At 37.2% G+C, this 27,054-nt stretch overlaps 1 protein-coding gene across 2 annotated transcripts; it reads right to left on the bottom strand.

The window, feature by feature from the left end:
• Nucleotides 1-1,015: 1,015 nt before the first annotated feature.
• On the bottom strand, nt 1,016-26,442 carry LOC117409546 (NAD-dependent malic enzyme, mitochondrial-like). 2 transcript variants are annotated; one of them, XM_034015764.3, is made up of 16 exons: nt 26,235-26,442; nt 21,592-21,716; nt 17,720-17,853; nt 16,660-16,809; nt 15,009-15,084; nt 10,700-10,861; nt 9,846-9,949; nt 9,520-9,629; nt 8,964-9,061; nt 7,445-7,558; nt 7,210-7,324; nt 6,249-6,391; nt 4,442-4,544; nt 4,019-4,089; nt 3,130-3,228; nt 1,016-2,260 (listed from the first exon to the last, which is right to left on the bottom strand). In XM_034015764.3, exons 2-16 carry the CDS (start codon nt 21,697-21,699, stop codon nt 2,096-2,098), a joined length of 1,752 nt encoding a protein of 583 aa, XP_033871655.3. In that variant the 5' UTR covers nt 21,700-21,716; nt 26,235-26,442; the 3' UTR covers nt 1,016-2,095. The 2 variants fall into 2 exon arrangements, with proteins under 2 accessions (XP_033871655.3, XP_033871656.3); XM_034015765.3 differs by having other exon boundaries at nt 26,267-26,442.
• Between the last annotated feature and the right edge of the window lie 612 nt (nt 26,443-27,054).

The raw sequence follows: 27,054 nt of genomic DNA, 5'->3' as shown, positions 1-27,054 counted from the left end.
GAAATAATATTAATAACACAGAGTAACACATTATCAGACAAAGGTCTTAGTAAATAACATGCACAAGAGTTAAATATTGTGTATTCAGTTCATCCCACATATGGAGTTTGTTGTTTAAAACATTGTTTATTTTTTCTGGTGTTTCTATGTTGTACTTGCAACTGTATTTACAGTAGTTTTAAAAGAAAACTGGAAGTCTGCAGAACTGTGTAGGCTCCTACTTTGGATATTGTACAATATTTCCTCCCTCCTCAGGCTGTATGACAAACAGTTGGGGGGGGGGGTTCTGTTTGAGGAAAATCTTGAGTACAGTCATCTAAATCCCAAGAGATTAAGTACAATTGCATAACTTCTGCTTCCTGTCAAAACAACTGCCAGAAAGGAACATCACAGACATGTTATTCATCACCTAAGTCACATTATTTAATACATTTTATGTTACACGATTACACATTAGTATACAGAAACAGAAATACAGTAATACAATGTAAAATGGCCAGAGCAATTTGACAGTAAATAAACAAACAATTAAGAAAAAACAAAGATATAATTGTGTGACTGAATGCACGACTTCAGTTTCTTCAGAGTAAATAACCAAACTTTGTCAGCTGAGTCACCTTTGGGTCCTCATAATGCGACACCATCCAAAACACCAGCTGATTAGGAGGAGGAAGTGATATATACTTGGTTCTACATCAGAATACCAAGAAACACTTACTTTGAAAGGTACAACATTTTATACATTTTACATTATGGGCATTGTGCCGATCGAAAACATCCTAAAATAAAGAATAACAAAGAAATACACAAATAAAGCTAGTTTGTTGACTTGAGATTAAGCAGTGTTGTATTGTGTCTGTTTCGAAAATATATTTATTTAAACCAAACCAAAGGTAACCAAAAGGTATTTTAAAATCAAAGTTAGAGATTTTTTGTGTGTGTGTAAGAATTGTAAATTAAATCCGATTTTTAAATGCACAATCTAGATTTTTAAAAAAAGGGTAATTATTAGAAATAGAGCTAAAATAAAACTTTATTTAGCAGAATGACAATACATGCAGAATACAAACATATTGGAACAGAGGTACGGTAACAAATCTGATGTACTGTATTTTTAAAAATGGCAACAGACTATTACAAAAATAAAGTCCATAAAACAAACTACTGTATAGCAGTACATCTCACACCTATGTCAATGATGAGGAGATATACTTTTGGTAAATAACTTCAGACAACAGGAGTTTCAATAATGGTCTTCAGTGCACTCAAGTAGACTCACTTTCTCTAAAACACATATTACACTCATTATTAATACGTATTAACAAGTTAGAATAGATGAAAATAAAAAAGGGGCAGTTTGTAAAAAACAAAAGGATTTTATTCATTTGTTTTATTCACTGAATGTCAGTCTTAGTTAAACATTTTGCATTCTGACATAACTGTGTTTTATGATTTACACAAAGCTTTTACATCTCTTGGTCTTCATCTGCTTTCACCAATAAAAAGTCACATCACATGAAATAATTTTATAAGCATGAAGGACATTTTAAATCTATGCAAGTCATAAATAATGGCCCTGTAATGCAATGGACCAAATTTCTGTTATAAATTGGACGGCAATAGAGCCCTATGGTTTATAAGATTATATATTTTTTCTTTGTATGACAAGTGTAGATATTGAATACTTGTCCAAAGGCGATCTGCAATTAGATGTATTAAAAGCAAATAAATTGGTAAAATAAACACAGTAAGGTGGTTAATAGACAAGTATAACAAAGGCACAATATACTCACAAAAGATGACAAATAGGGGAAAATGAGATGAAGCCCTGTATTGTCTTAATCATTAAATGCTACTGATTGTATCGATTAAATTACTTAAAATAAGTGAGCATAATCCAATGTTAGTGACATTAACCTGAAAACCTTCTTAAAAGGCATAAATAGAATCCCTGTGGTAGGTAAAATTGAAAAGGGAAAGAAATATGAAAATGATATTAAATAAACAAATAAAGGGCGTGAAATTACAAAACAAAAGGGGGCTGATCTGTCAGTACTAACTTTGCTCATGGTCTCCTTGTTTGGAGACAGTAACTTCATTTGAGTTTGGGCGGTTTTGCTGCAGATTCTGGCCAATCATAAAGGTCGGGCAAAAAGGAATCATACTCTATGTTCCAAATCTTCGATCTGATGAATTGCTCTTTATGCAAAGGCTCTGGATAGTGGAAGGCGACGCCATGGGCATACACATATTCAACGACCTACACAGACAGAAAACAAGAACGTGTCAATACAACATATGCACCTATTATATGACAATGATGAGGATATGTATTAAAAGACATGCCAAATCCACATTTTTTGCAAAGCTTAAGGGAAACTTGAATTCCCACTGCCTAATAGAATAAAATATGAAATACTGGGAGTTCAGAGCATTTTTTAAAAATCCAACTCAAAACGACAATTAATTTGAAACCATAATTCAGTAATTACAAATAATGCTACATGATGTAAATCAAAATGTGTAAAATCCACTCAACTATCTGCAATATGAAAGTCATCATACTATATTATAGCAAGCAGACTGTAGAGGGTTGTTTTTCCTTCTTGTCAGTCACGGATCTCAATTTTATTTTTAAATTATTTTTCTGGCCCACAAATCAATATCAGATTATTATTGCAATAAGGGTTCTCACATATTGTGTTCATTCCATTTCTGAATTCACTAGCACTGTATCAAAAAGTAAATAAAACACAAGAGTAATTGCTAAGAACCACCCAGAACAATTACAAACATCATACAAAAGAACACAGTAAAACAACTAAATAAATAAAACAAACCACAAATTAGGAAACCAGCCATGTTAAATTAATAATTTACTTTTCCAGTTTGATTTCTGCTCTGTTGCTGATTAAACTTACTGTGCAGGCAAATGTAGTGTTGTTTACAGTGGTGCAAGTCATGAATACAGCATATATAATCAATTGCAGTTTTAAATCGCAGGTAAAGATGCCTGCCGATGCCACTCGCCTGACCGTGATCTGAACATGACCTTCCGATGTGAAACTGCACCTGACCCAACCCATCTCGAACCGGTTTCGGAAGCTTCTATTCAGTATAACCTCTTACCTTTACTGCAATGCGTATGGAAACCTCCCTGATGTTAGAAAGTGGTGGGTAGAGTCTGCCCTGACTCATTTCCTCCTCAGTCAGCTGTTCGGCTAGTGCCTATAAAACAAAGCATGTAATTGAATATCAGGAAGAACGGTGTTATTTCACCAGTAGCAGCGTAGGTAATAGAGTCAACTCCCACAAGCAAATTGGATTATTGCTCCAGGTGGAAAGAGGTGGCTGGTATAAAATACATACATTTTATTTATTATCCTAACTAAATTCACAATTGAACGTTCAGCTACAGTACACATTTTAGATTATCGGAAAAATTCAGGACGACCTCTAACCAAAATAAGTAACTGAGTAAGCACTTGACAGCATAGAATAAAACTGGAGCTCCTACATATTAATCTTCAGCACTTTTTTTTGTCCTATGAGGAATTAAAGACCAGTACGTTAGTCGGGAAGGTGGGCACACTTGGTTACATCTGTCACCATTTCCTATTTCAACATTGAAAGGTCTACATACTAGTGCTGCATGTGCTAAGCAACCAAGGTACCAAAAAGATGACATTATTAATATTTCCTGATACTTCAATGTAAAACCTGTAGTAGTAAGCAAAATGACCAACCATGTTTAATAATCCTGTATAATATAAACAAACTCAGTGTTGAGATGTGTAAATCTAGCCACATGGATATCTGTAGTACAATCAAAATATTATACAACTCAACGCAGAACTGTCTGTCCTCTGATTGGTTCTGTGGCACATTATACAGAAATGGGCTGACCAAACTTGTATATTGTTGCTCAGTCTAAATAGTTTTGCTTAAGTAAAAACGTGTATTGATACAAACATGATAAAAACTTCTTTTCATGAAGGTGTAAAAAGTGAGTAAAAACCTTTGCAGCCTCCAGAAACACCTGATCACTGATGTGACGCACTCCACTAAGGATCACAGCAAGAGCCACACCTGAAATCAAAGAAGAGAGTGGTTAGAAGTGTTTGAAACATACGTTTAAATTACTTTAAAATGAAATTGGAATTGGACTTATGTCCTATATGCATAAGCAAACTCGACCATAAGAATCATAAAATACATTTTATACCTCATAAAAAGCCAGTATCTTTTGGTCTGTATCACCCAAGGGTTTTTCCCAAAACACTGAAGTCTAAAGCACTAACATTATACATGCCTTAAGTACTTTGTATTATAATGAAATCAGTAAGACACACTCTGTAAAAATGTCTAATCCTACATAGTGTGCCTGACAAGCACTGACGGTGCAAGTTGATCTGTACTGCAATAATGTCTCGTTTAATACCTGGAAATATGTAGGCATTGTTCCCTTGACCTGGTTTAAAAACACGGCCATCACTCAATGTCACTGGCTCAAAAGGGCTGCCGCTGGCAAACAAGCAACGCCCCTAGTGAAGAGAAAAGATCAATTCAGTGCTATTATATAACAACCTGTTTAAAAAACAGAAATTGTTGTATTGACAATCACAGCAGTATATAATATGAGTTTAGTAAAGTACAGTACTGTGCAAAAGTTTTAGGCAGGTGTGAAAAAATGCTGTAAAGTAAGAATGCTTTCAAAAATAGACATGTTAATAGTTTATATTTATCAATTAACTAAATGCAAAGTGAGTGAACAGAAGAAAAATCTACATCAAATCAATATTTGGTGTGACCACCCTTTGCCTTCAAAACAGCATCAATTCTTCTAGGTACACTTGCACACAGTTTTTGAAGGAACTCGGCAGGTAGGTTGGCCCAAACATCTTGGAGAACTAACCACAGTTCTTCTGTGGATTTAGGCAGCCTCAGTTGCTTCTCTCTCTTCATGTAATCCCAGACAGACTCGATGATGTTGAGATCAGGGCTCTGGACTCCAGGACTCCTTGTTCTTCTTTACGCTGAAGATAGTTCTTAATGACTTTCGCTGTATGTTTGGGGTCGTTGTCATGCTGCAGAATAAATCTGGGGCCAATCAGATGCCTCCCTGATGGTATTGCATGATGGATAAGTATCTGCCTGTGCTTCTCAGCATTGAGGAGACCATTAATTCTGACCAAATCCCCAACTCCATTTGCAGAAATGCAGCCCCAAACTTGCAAGGAACCTCCACCATGCTTCACTGTTGCCTACAGACACTCATTCGTGTACCGCTCTCCAGCCCTTCGGCGAACAAACTGCCTTCTGCTACAGCCAAATATTTCAAATTTTGACTCATCAGTCCAGAACACCTGCTGCCATTTTTCTGCACCCCAGTTCCTGTGTTTTCGTGCATAGTTGAGTCGCTTGGCCTTGTTTCCACGTCGGAGGTATGGCTTTTTGGCCGCAAGTCTTCCATGAAGGCCACTTCTGACCAGACTTCTCCGGACAGTAGATGGGTGTACCAGGGTTCCACTGTTTTCTGCCAATTCTGAGCTGATGGCACTGCTGGACATCTTCCGATTGCGAAGGGAAGTAAGCATGATGTGTCTCATCTGCTGCAGTAAGTTTCCTTGGCCGACTACTGCGTCTACGGTCCTCAACGTTGCCCGTTTCTTTGTGCTTCTTCAAAAGAGCTTGGACAGCACATCTGGAAACCCCTGTCTGCCTTGAAATTTCTGCCTGGGAGAGACCTTGCTGATGCAGTATAAATACCTTGTGTCTTGTTGCTGTGCTCAGTCTTGCCTTGGTGTATGACTTTTGACAGTAAACTGTCTTCAGCAACCTCACCTTGTTAGCTGAGTTTGGCTGTTCCTCACCCAGTTTTATTCCTCCTACACAGCTGTTTCTGTTTCAGTTAATGATTGTGTTTCAACCTACATATTGAATTGATGATCATTAGCGCCTGTTTGGTATAATTGTTTAATCATACACCTGACTATATGCCTACAAAATCCCTGACTTTGTGCAAGTGTACCTAGAAGAATTGATGCTGTTTTGAAGGCAAAGGTTGGTCACACCAAATATGGATTTGATTTAGATTTTTCTTCTGTTCACTCACTTTGCATTTAGTTAATTGATAAATATAATCTATTAACATGTCTATTTTTGAAAGCATTCTTACTTTACAGCATTTTTTCACACCTGCCTAAAACTTTTGCACAGTACTGTATATGTTATGGAAAGTACAGTACCTGTGTCAATGTGTATGCCTCCTCAGCCGTGCACTCAGCCTTTGCCGTGGGATTGCTCAGTGCGAATATAATGGGGCGCTCATTGATGGTGCCCATAGCCTGGAGGACTTCACTAGTGAAAAGTCTACCTGCACCAGACACTCCTGTAAAAAAGTGTAAATAAGCCAATTATTTATTTTATTATTCAGATATTAAAAGATCTGAGGATGACAAATTCAAAAACTCAACAAGAATTGTGAGTTTTTGTGAACAAAATCAAAGCATCCTGGGGGCATAATCAAAACAGAATGACAGATCACATCAAATAGAGTAAATGTATATGTGAAAGAAGAGCATTGATATGTCCAGAGGCTGAAGCAATGTGAAATGGTTCATTTTTACTGGACACCACCTGTAATTGAACTTTATTGAGAGAATCATAGAATACAGCAGTGTACCAACTACTGTTTAAATACACTTTGTCAAATGTAGTGTCTGTATCATTGACATGGCCAGAGGTTAAATCAATGCTGTTTAAATTTTGCTGGGGGAAAAAAAATGGCAATGCAGCTATGTACACATTTACAAGACAATAACTAAAGGTGTACTGCCTCCACAGCAGAAACTTAGTCATATGATCTCAATATGGCAGCCATGATCAGCAACACATTTAACATGCAAGGATTAATATAACCATGAGCTTTTGACAATGTGGTGGCAGATTTATAAAATAACTGGCACTAAAGGGTCATTTTTTTCTTGTACAACACCAACAGAAAATATCTGTATAGAGAGTGTGAAGCGAAAGAGATGCCATTAGATTTTTTCCAAGGAGTTTCAACAACACTGAAAATATGAAGTTGCTAGCTTAAATGGTTTCCTGTATATTATGAGTAGCAGGTGCAGTGGCGGAGGAGGATTTAAATATCAATACAAGCTCCCTTCATAGGGATGCTAAATACAAGCTTTTGTCAGTTCTTACCAATAATAGCAGTAGGTTTGAGCACATTAACGGCATCTAGAAAACTGTTCACCGTTTCTGCAGGGGGTTGGTGAGCAAATTGTTCCTGGTTCATGTCATTACCCTCTGATCGGCCCTGAAGAAGGATAAGAGACTAAGTTTTAATACATAGGGGATATGGGTGTTGAAGTACCTTATGATAAAACATTGACTTGCTAGTCAGCAACAGAACTCTGCTGCCTTGACCATTCCTCACCTGTACCAGCAAACCGTGCTTGTCAAACATCCAGATTTTCTTCCTGGCTTCCGATTGAGATACACCACTGTCCATCATCGCCATGACAATTAGACCAGCTATTCCAAGGGCTGCCTGAAAAGAGGAGAAAGGACATTAAAATTGTAATACTGTTAATTCGGTTTAAGGACTTGGTTAGGTTTTTACCCACCACAAATTAAATTAATTTGGCTACAATATATGGAAATTACTACAGCCAGGGTTTTCTGGAAATAGATACATTTATTTTTTTTTAAAACGTACAAATTAAGATGATTTTTTTTTAAGACAAAAAATATTGTTAACCAAGATATATGTAACAATACTATTAAAAATAATACTACTTTAGAATTCTGCTCCATGCAAAGGATACCGTATACACAAGATGTACTCGAATTCTGACAAATCCTTAATCAGTGCATTTACATGGGCATAAGAATTCCGATATTTTTCGGAAAACGTAGTTTTCCGAAAACTAATTCCGATATCAAAAGTCATGTAAACACAGTTTTCGGTAAATGTATCGGAATATTCCTTAGGTCAGTTTTCGGAAAACAGCACCTAGAAATCTCAGATTCAATCCGAAAACGAACCAAATGTATATCATGTAAACACACTTTTTGGAAAACATTCTGATAGCGTACTGCACATGTGCAAACACTGACCTTCATTCCTGCACGTGGTTTTAGAAAACAGAGAAAATAATAATAATATGTAGTCAGTCTGCATGGATCCATTTGCTCCATTGAATCGTATTTTGTCATATACTTGTACTTGCTAGAACCGAAGTCATTGTATTTTATCTTGCTCTTAATTGTATTAATACTTGTACTGTGATTCTTGAAATGTATTTTTGTTTACGACCAAGTCGCCCTGGATAAGGGCGTCTGCTAAGAAATTAATAATAATAATAATAATAAAGTAATATTTGTCTTTATGTATTTTTTTTTTTTTTAATAGCCCATACTGAAGCAGCACGTTTTCCAGCTTTAAAAATTACGTGATAATTTAAAATAATGTCTGCAAAAGAAACTGGCAATATAGAACAGGATGAGCTGTTGGAAAGGCTGATTGCACATTGTGGGGAATCTGAAAAGAGGTATAGGATAGTAATCTTTGAATTTAAGACCTGACACTTCGATAAAGCACTTGTTATTGGATTGGTCTCCATTCTATCCCAGAGAAAATGTCCGGTCTGTTCAAATCGTAAGGGTACTACTTTACATGCGAAAATATCCTGCGTTTTCCAAAAACTTAAATCCATGTATACAGTTGAATTCTAATTAGACTTTCTATCGTTAATCATGTAAACACAGAAAAGTGACGTTTTAAGAAAATCAGTTTTCTGATTCAGTTTTCCGAAAACATTAGTTTTCGGAAAACACTTTATCATGTAAACGTACTGAATGATTGGTTGATTTCTCAGACGTGATTTATCATATCCAAACGGATGTTTTGATTCAACCCGTTCAGAAGATTCAGTGCAGGTAGAAAGTCTCACCTCTCCTGCTCCCAGGAACAGAACCCTCTGCTCTGTGATGGGTTTACCGGTGATTTGCTGTGCAGCCAGCAGCCCCGCCAGTGCCACCGCTGCAGTGCCTGTGCAAACAGACAGGAGGAAAAGAGACTTTACAAAACTGAGCAGTTCTCTTCAGTTACACATGGGTATAAATACAACAGTGAATCAACTTCACTGCAAGTAAAAAAAAACAAAAAAATGCAACAAAAAAAACCTCTTTTTATACAAGGTTTATACAGCAAACTCTGTTGTATGTAAAGTCAATCACATTGAAACATGATTAGGCAACGGTGCCACCTGCAGTACATAACAGTATAGGCTCTAAATGAGGAAGTAGCAATACTTTTGTCCATTCACACTGTAAAAAGGAACATGTATGTTCACATTCCATGTAACATACATAATTAAAAGGTTAGACGCACAGTACTCTACACATCTTATTTTTGAATCTGCAAAGTCAGTTGCTGCATGTTACAAATCAATGCTTTCACCATCTCTGAAAAAAACTGAATGAAATTGATTTTAGCAGTCAACTCACCCTGGATATCATCGTTAAAGGTGCAGTATTTTTCCCTGTACTTTCTCAGGAATCTGAAGGCATTATGGTTCCCAAAATCTTCAAATTGAATCAAGGTGTTCTGACCATATCTAGGCAAGAGTGAATAAACTTAGCCCTGGCTATTTATTTTGTCTTACTAATATTATTAGACTGTTCAATGATTAATCCAAAATAATAGATCTCAACAGAATCACAATAAATGACCTTCTACAAAACAGAAGTGATCCCAGGCTTCAATCGTGGCACACAATGGTATTCCGATAGGGTGACTGCCTTGGTGTTGCTATAAAGTCAGACTTTCTTACATTTCAGCAATGGCTTCCATGAACTCATCAATAAGTTCATCGTAGAGCTCGGAACGATCTCGCTTTTGGTAAAGACCCATATAAAAGGGATCCTTCAGCAATGACTAGAACAAAAATAAAAAAAATTAACAATTTCACAAAATGCTTAATTCCTACAATTGTCCTGAATCTCCACAAGGAAAGCTGTCTGTTACTGTAATAATACAAATCATTACCTGTTGTATAGCAATTCGATAGTACAGGGTTCCCCTGATAAGACACTTCCTTTAAACCACCACAACCACACAACATTTTGGCTGCAGAGTGGGGATTGCTGTAAATTAGCTTACTCTCTTACCTTGTACAATTCCTGCTTTCACTAAAGCTGGAATACAGATTTCATTTCCATTGGTTGCAGTTCAATAGATCACACGTTCCAATTATCATCAGCATTCCTCATAATTATATTGCTGTGTTAGTTACAGCAGTACAAAATTAAATCTCAGCATCGGTTTTTATACCTTTTGCTGACCTTGTTGTGTTGTTACTTTAATTACAGATCTGGAGATTATACCACATTATAGGTGTTTCAACAACTGCTTCTTTTTACCCAATTCCTTTCTGAGCAGGAAGTGGATAGGTACCAGGAAGCAGCAGTTAGGACTTTTAATCTGTAACACTGTATTGATAAAATAATGCGTATACCAGCATTTGGTAAAAAGCAGGCAAAGAACGAAAAGATTTTTGGAAAAATTGTGGTAATGTCACGGACTCCAATAGCGTTACGTTTGAAATCTTTGTTAATTAGTTATTTAAAACAAACATTCTATGAAAAGGGTGCTGTTCAGACATAAAGAACATATTGGAAAGCTTACTGGATTGTCCGTTCCGACATCAATGCAGACAGGAAGGCACTTCTCGGGTCTGATTCCAGCACAAGCTGTGTAAAGGCACAGTTTCCCCACAGGAATCCCCATCCCATATACGCCCAGGTCTCCCAGCCCCAGGATTCTCTCTCCATCAGTCACCACCACCGCCTGCAAGGAATTCAGACAAGTTGCATTCCCACCGTACACAGCTGCATTCCCTTCATCAGTTCCAACCTGGCTAAACCGTCTTATTTACAGTGCAAACCCTACATGTATGTTAACACTTTCCATTAGTTTGTACTGTATGGTATACTGTTGATACATGTATGCTGTGGTACATGAAGCAGTGTTTTATGTCTCTTGTAAGCATAACATCCACACATTACAATCCACCTCTTGTTTATGTCCTTCACTGAGTACCATTAAATCTTCACAATGATCTTCACAATGGAAATCTGCAATTGTTCTTAAACATTTTAATGTCATAATTGGCTTCCAGCATAACAGTATGTCAGCAAGCATGCATAGTGAACTGTAAAGTTTGAAAGAAGAATGGTTAATCACAGTGCAAACATACACATACTGCAGAAAATGCAGTGACTCCTTTTGCCACATAAAAACGTAAAACAAGAAAGCCAATGTTGCAGATTCCAGATACAGAAAATACTGTTTGTATGAATATTGCTGATAGCGTTTGGAGAACTATGACTTGTTTTACATTAGTTCCAGTAATACATGGAAGGTCCCTGGTTAATTCTATAGCACTACTGTATTCCGAGTTTATTGGTTTTACTTAGAACATTGGTGAAATAATTAGCTTGACAGCAAACATTGTGGGAATGCTAATGCAGTTACTGAACATGTTACCAATCACAAGGACTATGATTTCCCAGTGTTATATCCGTATGGCCAGTCTTCGGGGAGAATTTGTCACGTGCTTAGTGATGTCATTGCCGATGACAAGTGTGACAGGAAACATACACATAAGGGTGCAGAGTTAAGGTTGCGTGGCAATTTCCTAACCTTTTGGACTTTTGCAACCAAACCTTAACGTTACTTTAACAAAGATTAAAGATTCAATGGCAAAGATTTTGCTATTGAATTTCCATTGTTTTCCAGAAGGCATCCTGGAAAATCAAACAACCACAGCTGCCACATAATGTAGTGGTGAAAACACAACTTGAGACACTAAATAGCACCGAAGAAAGAGACATGCACCAAGTATGTAACGTTTTTTTTAAAGCCAGATTTATTGAAGCCAAATCAAATGTGAAAAATGTTAATCCCTGGCCCTGCGGCTGGAGAGGTGGGGGCAGCAACAACTGTACCTGTGGCTGGAGAGGTGGGGACAACTTTGAACAGTAGGGCAGTTATTCTTCATGTTGTATGGCTCTGTCCACTCTGTCTAGAAAGATCATCCAAGAATCCTGAAGGTTTTTAGTCAGTCTGATGCGTTGTGTGCATTGCGTATCATTACACTGAAACCATTGCTCACCTTTTCACCACCAGGCAACAGTGACCATAGCTGATGGTTTTCCCTTTGTGGAACAAAATTGCCACAGTTTAAAATGTTTTCCTATCAATTACAACTCTGTCATGCTTGAAATTAGCAAGTGCTGTATTAATTGCAATATCATGTAATTTTAATAAAACAATGAGCACTGCGTGATATACTGTCTGCTATTTCCTCCTGGATGCACTCGCATCACCTCAAACTCAACCTCTCTAAATCTGACCTCCTTTTCTTTCCCTCCTCCTCCCCCTCCTCTGATCTCTCTATCTCTGTTCCTCTGGAATCTACCACACTCTCTCCCTCTTCCTCAGCTAAGAACCTTGGAGTCACCCTGGACCCCTGCCTCTCTTATTCCCAGCACATCTCCACTCTGGCACGCACTTGCCGATTCTTCCTGAGCAACATCCGAAGAATCCGACCCTTCCACACCAACTATGCTACCCAGCTCCTGGTCCAGGCCCTGGTACTCTCCCGCCTAGACTACTGCAACTCCCTCCTGGCTGGCCTCCCTGCGTCCGCCACCCGTCCGCTCCAGCTCATCCAGAACTCTGCTGCCCGCCTGGTGTTCTCTCTGCCTCGCTTCGCCCACGCTACTCCACTACTCCGCTCGCTCCACTGGCTCCCGATCACCACTCGCATCCAGTTCAAGACTCTTGTACTAGCCTACAGATGCCTTGACCAGACTGCACCCAGCTACCTCCAGACCCTCATCTCTCCCTACACCCCCACTCGACCTCTCCGCTCCGCCTGCACTAGAAGACTAGCTCTACCTCTGCTACGCTCCCCTGCCTCCAGAGCCCGCTCCTTCTCCACCCTTGCTCCGCAGTGGTGGAATGACCTTCCTACAGATGTCAGGACTGCCCAGTCCCTGACCACATTCCGGCGCCTCCTTAAGACTCACCTCTTCAAAGAGCACCTGTAGAACTCCTCTGTTTGTATCCTGGGACACTATCACCCCTCATGTAAATGTGCTTTATTTTGCTCTTATCTGCCCCTATTTTACTGCATTTAATCCTGTACTTCAGAATACTGTAATCTGCCAAGTGCTTAACCTGTAGTACTTTATATTTAATCATATCCTGATGTAACTATCACTATTATCTGCTGTATTATTGAATTGTGGTTGTCACACTTATACTTTGCTTGAACAAAAGTTATTGTATTTCTTGCTCTTATTGTATTACTTGTATTGTAACACTTGAAATGTATTTGCTTACGATTGTAAGTCGCCCTGGATAAGGGCGTCTGCTAAGAAATAAATAATAATAATACTACACACAAGGGGCAAAACTAAAGGCCTGGGCTCCAAACTCTATATTCTTCTACTAAAGGCCTCTTATAAACCTTTGGTGGTTAATACTATCTGGAACAGAGATTTATCCTCTGAAAATGAAGTAATCTGCTGAGAAACTGTTTGGGATAATTTAAGCTCTGCCTCCAAAAATCCAAATCATCAGCGGATTCATTATAACTTTCTGTATAGGACAGACATCAGACATCATCAAATGAAGTTCATCCCTACTCAGGTGTGTATGTTCTGTCCCCAGGGCACCATGGGTTCCTTTTTACATATGGTCTGGGAGGGTCTGGATATGGCTGAGTTCTGGGATCGGGTTCTTCAGCTTTGTCCACCATTCTTGACAAGAATATTCCCTGCTCTGCTACAGTGTTACTGCTGATTGATGAGTCATCCCTTGACCAATCATTGCAACAAAAACAAATCTGGTTGGCCAGTCTTAAAGCTTGCTTTTCGTTGGCAACCACCACATTCCCTTCCTTTCCGTCAGTGGACCCTTGCCTTTCTTGATATTATTTATATGGAACTTTCCACTGCTCAGGTCCACGGCACGAGGGAGGGGACCGTACAAGCCTGGAGATCGGCAGCAGACTGTGAGATCTCTGATAAAACTATCTCCAACTTTCTCGGTTTGAACTGGGGTTATTAGGTCCTTCTTGGGGGGTGGGGGTCTGCCACCATAGGTGGGGGGGGTTAAAAACAGAAAATCTGGGGGAACTGTTCCTGATGTTGCAATGTTTGTATTGTTCTTGTTTTTTTTGCGAACGCACAAACATAATATCTATCTATATCTAGATATACTCTATCTATCTATCTAGATATAGATAGATAGATAGCAGTGTGGCGTAGTGGTTAGGGCTCTGGACTCTTGACCAGAGGGTTGTGGGTTCAATCCCTGGTAGGGGACACTGCTGCTGTACCCTTGAGCAAGGTACTTTACCTAGATTGCTCCAGTAAAAACCCAACTGTATAAATGGGTAATTGTATGTAAAAATAATGTGATATCTTGTAACAATTGTAAGTCGCCCTGGATAAGGGCGTCTGCTAAGAAATAAATAATAATAATAATAATAATAATAATAATAATAATAGATAGATAGATAGGTAGATAGACAGATAGGATAGTCTGCACTGCCTAAGTTGCTGTTGCAATGAAAGTTGGCATGGCAACAACGCAGGTGCGATTAATTTTGTTTAGGAATAAAAAAAAAAACTTTTTCTTTTCATTAAGAATCAAAAAAGTGTGACTAAGGTCGTCTCAACTGCCTCTTGTTTAATTGGGACACCCGCTTATTCTGGATATTTTTCCTTCTCCTGAGGCGTCCCGATAAAGTGGCGCCGACTGTATACATGCATTTATGTATATATCAATCAATCAATCAGCATACCAGCAGTGGAAAGAAAATATAAAACAAAACGTGTCTGCTAAAATATGTTATATTCACATTTCAGTTTGCATTTCCTGTCCCCCCCGCCCCCCCAGAAGTGTCTCCCCCTAATCTTACCTTTACATCGGTTTCTGGCCAATTTTTCAGAATGGACCTTATATGGCCTCTGTCGAAGATGGAAATAAATAACCCCCTGTAATGTCAATGACAACATACACAAGGTAAGTAGCCATGTAAAAGCAAACCTGTGCATTAAACATGCAAAATACAGACACTGTGGGAAATCTAAAAGTGGCAATAAATAAGAGTAAATGCATATTTGTTTGGTCTGAAGAAAGAACCCACAGATAGTAATAATCAAAAGTTAAATCATTCATGTAAAATGCAAAAGTTAATTTAATTGTTTGATTCTAAAAAGGACATTAGCTTTTAAGTACTGTATGTTTATATATATTGTGCTGGGACATATATCCAAACGCATATTTTTTGACATGTATTCGGATACAAAAATCAGATGTTTGTATTTTAAATGACAAAAATACCCTGCAGTTATTTACCACTCTGCGACTGTATATATCTGTCTAAAAAAAGTAAAAATAAATAAAATGCAGTGTCAACTTTATGTGCTATTTATTTCAGGAATAAACAAAACAATGTCTAACTTGAACTGCTATTTCTGGCATCTTTTGTTTTGTAGTTAATTCACTGGGGTAAAGTAAGTCCTACGCAACTTATTCTTTACTCCTGGGATATTTTTCTACTTTAACGTGTTACATTATTGTATCGGTGTTGCTGTAAAATAAAGACACAGACACACAGGGGCCACGGCCACGCCCCCTGCCGCTATGCTGTCTCTGCCTGCGTTCAGAGCAATATAATGGCTTTTATTACTTTTTGAAAAAATGAACGAATATTTAAATTATGAGCGAATATCCGAACACGAAAATCCCATGTTCGTCCCAGCACTAATTATATATATATAATGCTAGAGAGAGATTAAAACCTGTGTTTTTCGCAAATACAAAATAGCACAAAATAAAACGAAATGCAACATATAAAACTAAATAAAACGAAAAATCATTATAAAGCAAACAAAGAATGACATTTTTAAATTGGGAGGTTTATACAAAAAATACTTTAAATAAATACTTGCAATCGTAGTTGTCAAGGCTCAGCCATTACCATAGACACGGTCTGAAGGGAAACGGAAGCTCTCATTAGCACTTGCGCAGATGTATATTTTGGAGCGAGTCGTTTGGGAATTCAAATTGTGATGTAAGTGAAGAGACGTTTGTTCATAAAATGCCTAAACCACTTAACAATTCAACAACACTGCAAAGAGGGGATGTATGCAGATGATGGTGACAAAATAATGATGTGCAGATTTTGCAACGGTCGGCTGGAACAGGAGTCAAAAAATACCATTGTTAAGCATTAGCTGTTTAATGCCGCTAATGAGAAATTATGGTAACTAAATTATTTTTCTGTGCAAGGTCTGTTTGTCAAAATGTTAAAATAAATAAATAAAATAAAAAGAATCAGATGTTTAATAAAAAAAATATGTATGTAGTTAAAACATGATGTATACTATATTAATTATCTATTTGAGTTGTTTTATTAAATGTGTATCTGTTACTATACGAAATAAAACAATTTGTGAAAAATGAAATTATAAAAAACACAAATAATTTCACTGGGCTATATATAAATACTTAAGCTTTAACAGCTAGACAGACTATGCATTATTTCTTCCTCCATCTGTTCTTACTTTGGTCTCCTGAAGATATGCCCATACTGTGAGCATGCCAGGCCCACGGTGGGAGTGTAGACAATTGGCATGAGATTCTCAATTTCCTCCTCAAGTATTCTATAAAACAATTTCTCGTTTCTCTCCTGGATTCCCATGATGTAGATGTACCTAAACAAACAGACAGGTGAATGGCAGTTTCACTGAACATATGAAAACCAGGTAATTCAGTTCATTCCCCAAGCCAGTATCTTCACATTTTCTTTTCTTATTGCAATTAATCAAATGCTTGAATTCAGGAGCTGCTGTCCTAGAGCTTGCCCGTCACAAATATAAGTAACATAGGCTAGATGAGCCAAATTGTCTTTACAGAAGCAAGAGCCAGCAGCATCTAGTGACTTGGCACTTTGGGTCGAGTTTCCTGTGTACTATATGGTCCTGATGTTGAATAATAATAAAGCACACAGTAGGTGTATGACAGGCAGGCAGCCAGCACTGAAGAGCAGCCCCTGAGCTCATAAAAGAAACACACACACTTATCAAACAAACAAACAAACAAACAAAACATATATCATTGACTAAATGCAAAAACAACTACTCAGAATTTGTAAAAACATCATAAAGGATAAGGAAACAGTAAATTTAAGCTAAATGTGATGATATTTGGTCTAAGAGAACCAGATATACACACCACTGCAATATTTGACCAATAGGAGGTGTAACGTGCAAATTCCTCTATCCACCAAAAGGGAGCAAAACAGTCTTTGCAGAAAGCTGGTTCTAATGGAGAGAGCTTCAGTAAAAACCCAACTGTATAAATGGGTAATTGTATGTAAAAAATAATAATGTGATATCTTGTGTAACAATTTTAAGTCGCCCTGGATAAGGGTGTCCACTAAGAAATAAATAATATTAGGGAGCTGGTCACAAGGAGGGACTTTTCTGAATTTCACTTTATTCCAGCAACAGTAATACACAAGCATTGTTAATACATCAAAATAGAAAACTCTTACTCTATCCTATAGTGAATTATGTAAGGTATAGGCAACTTTTCCCACCCAATCCACCCACCCCTCCTTACTTCTGTAAGGGATCAGCCATTTTCTCCAGGTTTCTTTTAAAGCGCATGGCTTGAATTTCCTGGGTCTCTATTTTAGGAGGCAGTAGTCCCTGCAGGCCCAGGAGCTGTCTTTCTTTCAAAGTAAATGCCATGCCCTGGAATGGAGAACATGTACAAAGGGTTAATACAGTTACAGGCACTCAAGGTTTTAAAGCTGGGGAGAAAAACAAACATTACACATGTATTTATGGCATTTGGCTGTACAGTCATAACAACTTTGTTTAGCAGGCATTCATAGTCAAGTCATGGCCTTTTTGAATGTAGCCAATGAATTTCATTCAATCTAAAAATAAAAGCATTACCAAATAATAGTACACCCTTCACTGGGTCTTTGAGAAAAAAAAAATACCTAACAGTCAGGCTCCCTGACCAGTTCACATCTATATAAAAGGAATGCAAGATGCACAAATAGATACCCTTACTTAAGCAATAGAACCCCGATTAGAAGGCATTACTGCTTGTAATTCCGGTTAATAAGTGGTTTCATTAGAAACGGGTAAACAGTGGCTGGAAAGTTATTTTAAACAATTTAAATCTCTAATTAACAGGTTCATTTATGATTTCAAGTTTTTTTTTCCTTCGGTTTCAATTTAACAGGTTAGCATTCTCTCTGAAAGCTCTGTGCTAAACTACTGTGTGCCTGCAATCCAGTTTCCCGATTGGTGGATGAATTTTCGGAGGTTTCTAATCTCAAATAGTGAAATATTATCTGACTCTGCAGACAGGCAGTGCTATTTCAAAACAGCACATTACAACTGATATTTCTTATTGCTGGACTTCATCAATGGGTCATTGTCACCACTCCAAGTATTTAGTCAAGTACCTAATGCAGCACACCCTGCCTGCTGTATCTATGCTTGATAACCGGGGAGACATGTGACTCGGCAGAATAGGATAGTGTAGCTTTTCTTCTTCAGCTGTCAGAGACAAGGTAGAACAGGCATTTCATCTGTAAAAGGGGGAATGGGATTTTTCCTATCCCAGAGCAATTCCATATTTCATAATGTACCATCTTTGTACAGACCCTCAAAAACACCAGCTGCCTTTATTTTGTCAAAGACAGAAGGACCATACAATAGAACCTGTCAATCAATTTAATTGGTTCTAGGGATCCATCGAATATGTAAAAATATCGTATTTCAGTGGATCATTATACTACATTGTAGAGGCTTTACTTAACGTCGGGCATTATAAATTAACAATGCCAGTTGTCACTGTGTCTAAAACACCAAAGTATGCTACTGCACGTATACTATGCAAAGAAAATCAGTGAAAATGACTGCAAAACAAATCACATATATATATATATATATATATATATATATATATATATATATATATACACATACACACACACACACACACACATATATACAGACGTGCTCAAATTTGTTGGTACCCCTCCACAAAAAACGAAGAATGCACAATTTTCTCTGAAATAGCTTGAAACTGACAAAAGTAATTGGCATCCACCATTGTTTATTCCATATTTAATAGAAATCAGACTTTGCTTTTGATTTTTTATTCAACATAATATTGTAAATAATAAAACAAATGAAAATGGCATGGACAAAAATGATGGGACCGCTAACCTAATATTTTGTTGCACAACCTTTAGAGGCAATCACTGCAATCAAACGTTTTCTGTAGCTCTCAATGAGACTTCTGCACCTGTTAACAGGTAGTTTGGCCCACTCTTCCTGAGCAAACTGCTCCAGCTGTCTCAGGTTTGATGGGTGCCTTCTCCAGACTGCAAGTTTCAGCTCTTTCCATAGATGTTCGATAGGATTCAGATCAGAACTCATAGAAGGCCACTTCAGAATAGTCCAATGTTTTGTTCTTATCCATTCTTGGGTGCTTTTAGCTGTGTGTTTTGGGTCATTATCCTGTTGGAGGACCCATGACCTGCGACTGAGACAGAGCTTCACCTTGGAGTTCAGCTTGTATCTCTTTGGCAGTTATCCTTGGTTCTTCTTCTACCATTCGCACTATCCTTCTGTTCAATCTGGGGTCGATTTTCCTCTTGCGGCCGCGCCTTTACCATGCTTGTCTATTATTTTCTTTCTGATCTCCTCAGACAAGTCTCTCCTTTGCTTTCTCTGGTCCATGTTCAGTGTGGTGCACACAATGATACCAAACAGCACAGGGACTACTTTTCTCCATTTAAATAGGCTGAATGACTGATTACAAGATTGGAGACATGTGTGATACTAATTAAAGAAACTAATTAGTTTGAAATATCACTATAATCCAATTATTTATTATCTTTTCTAAGGGGTACCAACAAATGTGTCCAGGCCATTTTAGAATATCTTTGTAGAATAAGCAATAATCCATCTCTTTTCACAGCTTCCTTGCTTTATTCTATGACATACCAAAGGCATGCAAGTATACATGATAAAATAGCTTTTAATTTCATCACTTTTCAGGAGGAATGAAGCATTATTTCAATGAGCTGTAAGGGTACCAACAAATTTGAGCACGTTTGTCTGTGTATATATATATATATATATATATATATATATATATATATATATATATATATATATATATATATATATATATATATATATATATATATATATATATATATATATAAAAGAGAGAGAGAGAGAGAGAGAGAGAGAGAGAGACACAGAGAGAGAGAGCCCTTTTGCTAGGACCCTTTCCTGCCAAAAAAAAATAAACAGAGGATTGCAAATGATTAAAGAAAAAAAAAATAGGACAAGTGGTTCTCCAGATATATGCAAAACTCTAAAATGACATAAAGAAAGACAGGCAAAGAGCCTTGTAAGGAAGTGCTAAAGAAAGTCCTGAGCAAGTTCAATCACTATAGGACACGCGGTTCTCTTGATTGTATGAGAAACTGAAGTGTAACATACATACATAGACGTACACGTCTGTACACTTGACTACTATATCCCTCCACTTTATATATATTTATATTCATCAGGAATCTTAGTAGAATCTCCTAATCCCCGGTCCTCAACTCTGTAAAGGACACTGCCTACCATTCCAGTTCCTGGACTTGGTCTCTTAGTAACGCACTGGTGACATTTGACTGAAACAGCTTCCAGTGGCACAAAATATTAACATTTATTTGTACAAATTATACCCACAGGAATGTCACATTCCTCCATTGTGCATTAGGAATAGATGCATGGGAGAGCACTGTCTGATACATTGAGATACCTCGTCTCGTTTTCATCTAAAATAAATTGTTAATGCGGCCATCATGCGCACCACTTGTATACTTACTTATAAAAAGCACGGTAGTCTGTTCAATAGAATAATACCTGCATATAAAACACGGTTTCTTTATAAAGTCAAGCTGAAATTCAGTAAAGTGCAGGATATTCTTTTTCTTTTTTTTTTTTTTTTTTTAGTACTAGGCGATATCATTTTTTGTCTGCTATTTGGTTCTGTTAAGTATCTTGTTATTGTGCTTCTCTGCCAGCTGGCACAGTGACTCACCATCAGAGCTATGTGTGTGTTGAAGTGCAGATCTTCCCAATTAAATGACATAAATAGCATTGGGAAGAACCGTCTCCCAGTGTTGTATCCAATTTAAGCAGACATCCCGATTAAGCGGTGCGGACTGTACTATTCATAATATTTTTCAAGGTAAACAACCAATACTAGAAAACAAAGTGATTGGAAATACCAACTAATGTCCCATCCCAGTTTATGCCTGATGGGATCTCTTCCATCAATGCAGATATGTACAATACAAAGTCTCTTGGGACTCTGAGGAAGGAACAGTAAGAATAATGTACTTCCTAAACAAAAAATCTTATCATTACAATTCCTGGTTCAATTCAGTACATGCGTACCTTGTTTGTTCTTGGATTCAGCATAAGCGGCTTGCCCTTCTCTTTGGTGTGTAAAGTGCGGGACGCGCAGGCACACGGCCTGACCGCCACCCTCAGTCTGGACAGCATCGTTCACGGGGCTTAAACTGGCAAGAAAGAAATAACACGAGAGGGTTGGGACAGAACAGTAGTGAATCTCTGCCCCCCGAGATATCATTCATCATTCAGAGAACACTTTCCATACTGGCGGCTTCTTGGGGGAATCAAACACAATTTCCATCCACTTAAAAAAAACAAAGTCCTGTCAGAAAGGAAAATAAAATATGCAAATTGAACCACTGGGAAGTTCTGCAGTACTCCAACAACATTCATGGAGCATCCTCTAGAAACAGTACAATTCTCCCATTAGGAACATTGTTGTACTATTTATAAGATACTCCATGAATGTTCTTCGAGTACTGTAATTATTCCATGAATGAGGATGGCCGCATAACTGACAAGCAAGTGAGTGGACGTTCACAAAGTATTCTGTTTATATAAATAGTACAATGTACAGAAAATACTAATAGTATGTTTAAACCTAAATTAGTCAGATGAATTTGGAGAAAACTTATTTGCAGAGCAATGTGTCAGTACAGTACTTTTGAGAAAAGGACTTCTGTGAATAGAGCCTGTAGCAGTGTGTTGCCTACAAACAGCCTTTGTCCATAGAGGGTTAAAGATCCCACTGACACCATTCAATGAGCCACAGAATTGTTTTTCTGAGGATGTAACAAGGAATGCTGTGGAATTATTACATTATTTTTCAGTTGTGTAAAAACAAATCAAGGATTACGTTTACTGAAGATAAAGAACAGTATTTAATCAGCACAAAATCATGACCAAGTCAACAGAAAAAGTAATTAGAGGTGAACTGCTGTTAATACACTGAATCTCTATCCATATAAAAGACTCTTGTAATCCTCTTTAAAAAAATAAATAAATAAAAAAAGCATTACACAATCGACTGGAGCTAGACACGTCAAGGTCTATACTAAGAATTAATATCAATCTAGAGATATTTGGGTCCTATTCTGAGGTGCAAAGGCAAATTATCTGGAATGGAAACAAATTTAACAGTATTAACAATCTCAAAACTACTCAGAGCTAAAAATGAACTGCTCTATCCTGAAACAAAGTTGCCTTTCCAGTGAACAAAAATCCTGGTTTCTTTTGTATCAATAATAAAAGTGAAAAAGCAACAAACAAAAGATACATCTGTATAAATATGTCTATTAATAATCAGAATCAATAAATAGTCTTCCCACAAAAATCATTAAAATAATGAATAGTTCCTAAACCATCAAAACGAACTGACCCAAAGAAACTGCTCTGCGCTGGAATCCCACCCACATTAACATATGACCTCTTTAAAGGCCTGACACATTCTGCCACATCAGGTGCTCAAATGTTCAAAAATGCTACAAAAGCCTTTTTTTGTTTGTTTCTTTCTGTGGCCTTTGAGTATGCTTGTAAACAGCATATCTGCACTTCCCTTATTCATTAAACTGAACACAATTCATCTTTATTCCCTGAAACAAAAATGAGAGAAGAAAATGAGGTAAAGTTATTTTTATCACATGCTGACTTGCACTGTGCAGTATATTAGGACTGTGTTGTAGTACTGCAAAAATCACATGAATGTCTTGCACAAGAATAGGTGGAGTCACCACCATAAATGCTAGCAATTAAAGACAATCCATATTGAGTAGCACACAGTATGTTGTACTTTTAACAGCCATTAAGGTTAGAAATAGTATGGCTTTCTGGTATAAAGAACAGACATTAATTACCTGACACAATGCCAATGCTGTTTCTTTAATCTAAAACTCTTGCACAGTTCTTCTTTGAACTAGTTATATGAATAACTTCAATCTCAAAAAGTAACCTGTGTGAAAAACCTATCCGCTACACCAAGTTATCAGGGAATGTTAGCATACTATTGGAATAAACCTGCATCTCTAGTGCTAACACTGTAGAAACTGACCTCTTCATTGTCACCCTGGGACTGCACCTGGGTACTACAGTGAACCAACACAGGGACTGCATCAGATTGAAGTGCCAGATAAAACATCCAGCTACTCTACCTTAGAGGTTCACCTACTTTCAGAAGAGTGTTAAGTCACCCTTTGATATGATTTAACCACAATTTGCTTTAAATGATTTGACATTAAATATACTTTCTAGGAGTTGCTGGTGTACATTTTAAATCAAATGTGCAGAATTATTCTGAAATCAGTCCATGACAACTGGGGGATAAGAGTTGTCTTTAACCAATATTAAAAACCTAGAATATAGTCAAAAGCCTCAGATGTCATGTGTCTAGGAGTTGGCTGCCACTATCCAAATGAAGAGACCTTGTATTACGTGAGCTGGAACTCTGAACTGCAGTTACTGCTCTCGTACCCAATAAAATAATCTTAAAGCTTCTGCTGGTTATTATGAAGGAAGATATCAACTTAGAAATCTATCTGTAACTGGTGTTTACAACAAAGGTCATGGGAGGCCGTATTACATTCAGCTTTTCAAATCATATAACTTGAAACATGTGGTTTTAGAGAGTTTATGTTTGCTCTATAGACTGAAGACTAGAAATATGATGGCTGAAGCCAATGTAAATTTTAGTTACAACAAAGCTGAACTCTTTTCATGGTGTACTTAAATGTGCCTTCCAGTTGTAACAGGATATTTTCTCTCTTTGATAAACCTACGGGATGCAATGAAAATGCTAAAGAAGCTTTTCTTCTGACAATAATTCAGAGATTACTGAAAGCATCAAAGGACATGTTCAGTGGAACCATATGACCCTGCAATATGTTGGTCCTCTTCTGTCTGCAAAAAAAAGATTTTAATCAATCTACTGGGAAGGAAGGTCAGAGGTGTCACAGGACTCCCATCTCCAATGTAAAACTGTAGCAAAAGCAGAACTGTAAACTACACAAACTACAGTGAAAAGGCCTTGGTTATAATGCTAATAAATGATTTGGGCCCAACTACCCTCATAGGTAGGAATTCACTAAAGGTAGTCTATTAAATTATAATTCCCATATAATAAATCAATCAAATAGCAGTTATGGATTTATCCAGTGCATCTATCTTGTGATGCCATCCTGCTGATAAGTGATAAGTCCTTAAGTTAAAAAAAAAAAAAGTTTGTTTAAATTGCAGTTTCTGAGAATTTCTGTTTTTGTGGCTTATTAGATTCCTTTTTAGAGTGTCTCCTCTTGTAAGAGAAACATGTCTGCACAGCTATAGCAGCCAGAATTATTCATCTTCACTAAAACTGCACAAGATGATATCTATTGTACAATAAGGGCCACCCGAAACAAACACAATGTATCACCTTGTAGTATTAGATTACTGGTACTTTTTACAATGTAAAATACTATCTCGTCAGAATCTCTGGATGTAATGATTATTTGTTTTTATAAATTGCCCCATGTACAATGCGATGTGGATTTCCTTGTAGCTGGTATTTCCTAGAACATATTAAAATGTGTTCAGTATACTGTACTGTATTCTGCTTGGGTCAGTACAGTCGCCACTCAGTTTGCAAGGTTAGGCTACTCTGGTTACCACTCCTCAAACATTACTGACTTGGAATAGCATCATGAGGAGTCTGCAGGCATTATTTTTTCTCAGTGGTTCATGGAAAAGGCAAATTTCAAAATAGTAACAACTGCAAGGACATCTTTTGAAAACTGTCCTAAAATTCACTTGGCGAATTAATATATATATCTATCTATCTATATATATTGACTGGCCAATAATTTAATTAAAATCACATCACGCAGAGACAGTGCTTCAGTCCATCAAGACAGACTCCAAGTGGTCCTGAAAAGGCCATGTTTTGCACCAGAGTGCACACTCCATGCACCAGGTGCTTGGCAGCAGGGCAATCTAACTTTATGGCCAGTCAGTGTATATTTCAAGTTATAGGATTTTACCTTTAATCTAATAATTGTATGAAGCTGCATTTGCCACTGAGAGAATATCAATGGGTATTGATGGAATAAGGTAAAAATTTGACAACCTTATAAATAATACAAGTTGATTAAAATGAAACTAAGTAAAATCAAGACTATTACTACTTTCTGTCATGTTAGCCTACTGCAGTTCTTTTTTTTTTTACAGCTCAATTATTCTCATTAAATAAATATCTTAACAAAATGACATTTTTTCATGATATCATCAGTGAACCACATTTTGAGTAAACCCACATTTTACTTAAATACAAATGCACGTCAACAATGTGATTTACTTATGCTTTTTTATGTTGGTAAGTACATTTTATTCTGACAAGACATTTGATTATATATATATATATATATATATATATATATATATATATATATATATATATATATATATACACACACACACACACACACACACACACACACACACACACACACACACACACACACACACACACACACACTTTTTCGATTTAAATAAATATGTATCAACAACATTACAGCTAGGTACGGTGGCGTAATTTCAAATTTTACTTTACCTCTGTGTACTGCATACTGCATAGACACAGCAACACTGTTTAATCACAAACTAATATGTTTGTAGCTAGGTTGGTGTACAATATAGAAAAGTAGCTTTAATATGCTTACCTACGCAGCTATTCTATAAGAAGACAACAAACCTCGTTTGGCTGCTGCGAGTCTCCCCCGGCTTCATCTAGAATGAAGTTCTCAACCTAACCGGCAAGAGGGCGGGACCTAACCACTGGAGAGTCGTCGGACCAAAGGCGCCAATAACAGGCAGTCATCGGCAACATCAGACGCTCTGCATTAGCCATTCAATCTGTACGATTCATACAGCGCACGGACGCGGCTTTAGCGTGGCGAACTGTGATTGACTTGCGTGTAAACCAATACAGCGTATGGAACGAGACAGAATATGAAACACTGTAAGCTAAGCAGGTATCCAGGGTTAGAGCGCTGGTATTTCTCTACTGGTGCAATAAGACTGTTGGGATTTTACATAAATATTTTATACTGTGAAAGTGAAATGTGAACCTAAAATACATTTATTTATACTTGTATTCCTGATGTGAAAGATCGATGGGACTATTAAAAATGCCATTGATATGCCAAATGTAGAGAGTAAAATTACAGTATTGTACAAGTATCAAGAATTTTGATACATGTACGCTGTTGTTTTACTGTTGCACTTTCAGAATTAAACCACAAGATGGCACCAAGATATAAGAAAAAAAAGACTGTTCATCTTGGTAACACCCAAATACTCCAATGGCAAAGTTTTAGGCTTGTTTCATAAAGTCATAAACCATAAGGATTATCTGGAATGACCCATAAATTTACTGTTTGCTGTCAATTCAAGAACCTTAATACAGTAACGAAACAGCCTTTTGATATTAGGTAACCCTAGTTTGAAATGGAGCTAGAAATGTATGCAGGAGTCTCAAAC

This window comes from Acipenser ruthenus, chromosome 2 (assembly GCF_902713425.1).
Source record: "Acipenser ruthenus chromosome 2, fAciRut3.2 maternal haplotype, whole genome shotgun sequence".
NCBI lineage: Eukaryota > Metazoa > Chordata > Actinopteri > Acipenseriformes > Acipenseridae > Acipenser > Acipenser ruthenus.
The sequence above is the reverse complement of the archived record's forward strand: the minus strand, read 5'-3'. Positions and strand labels throughout refer to the sequence as shown.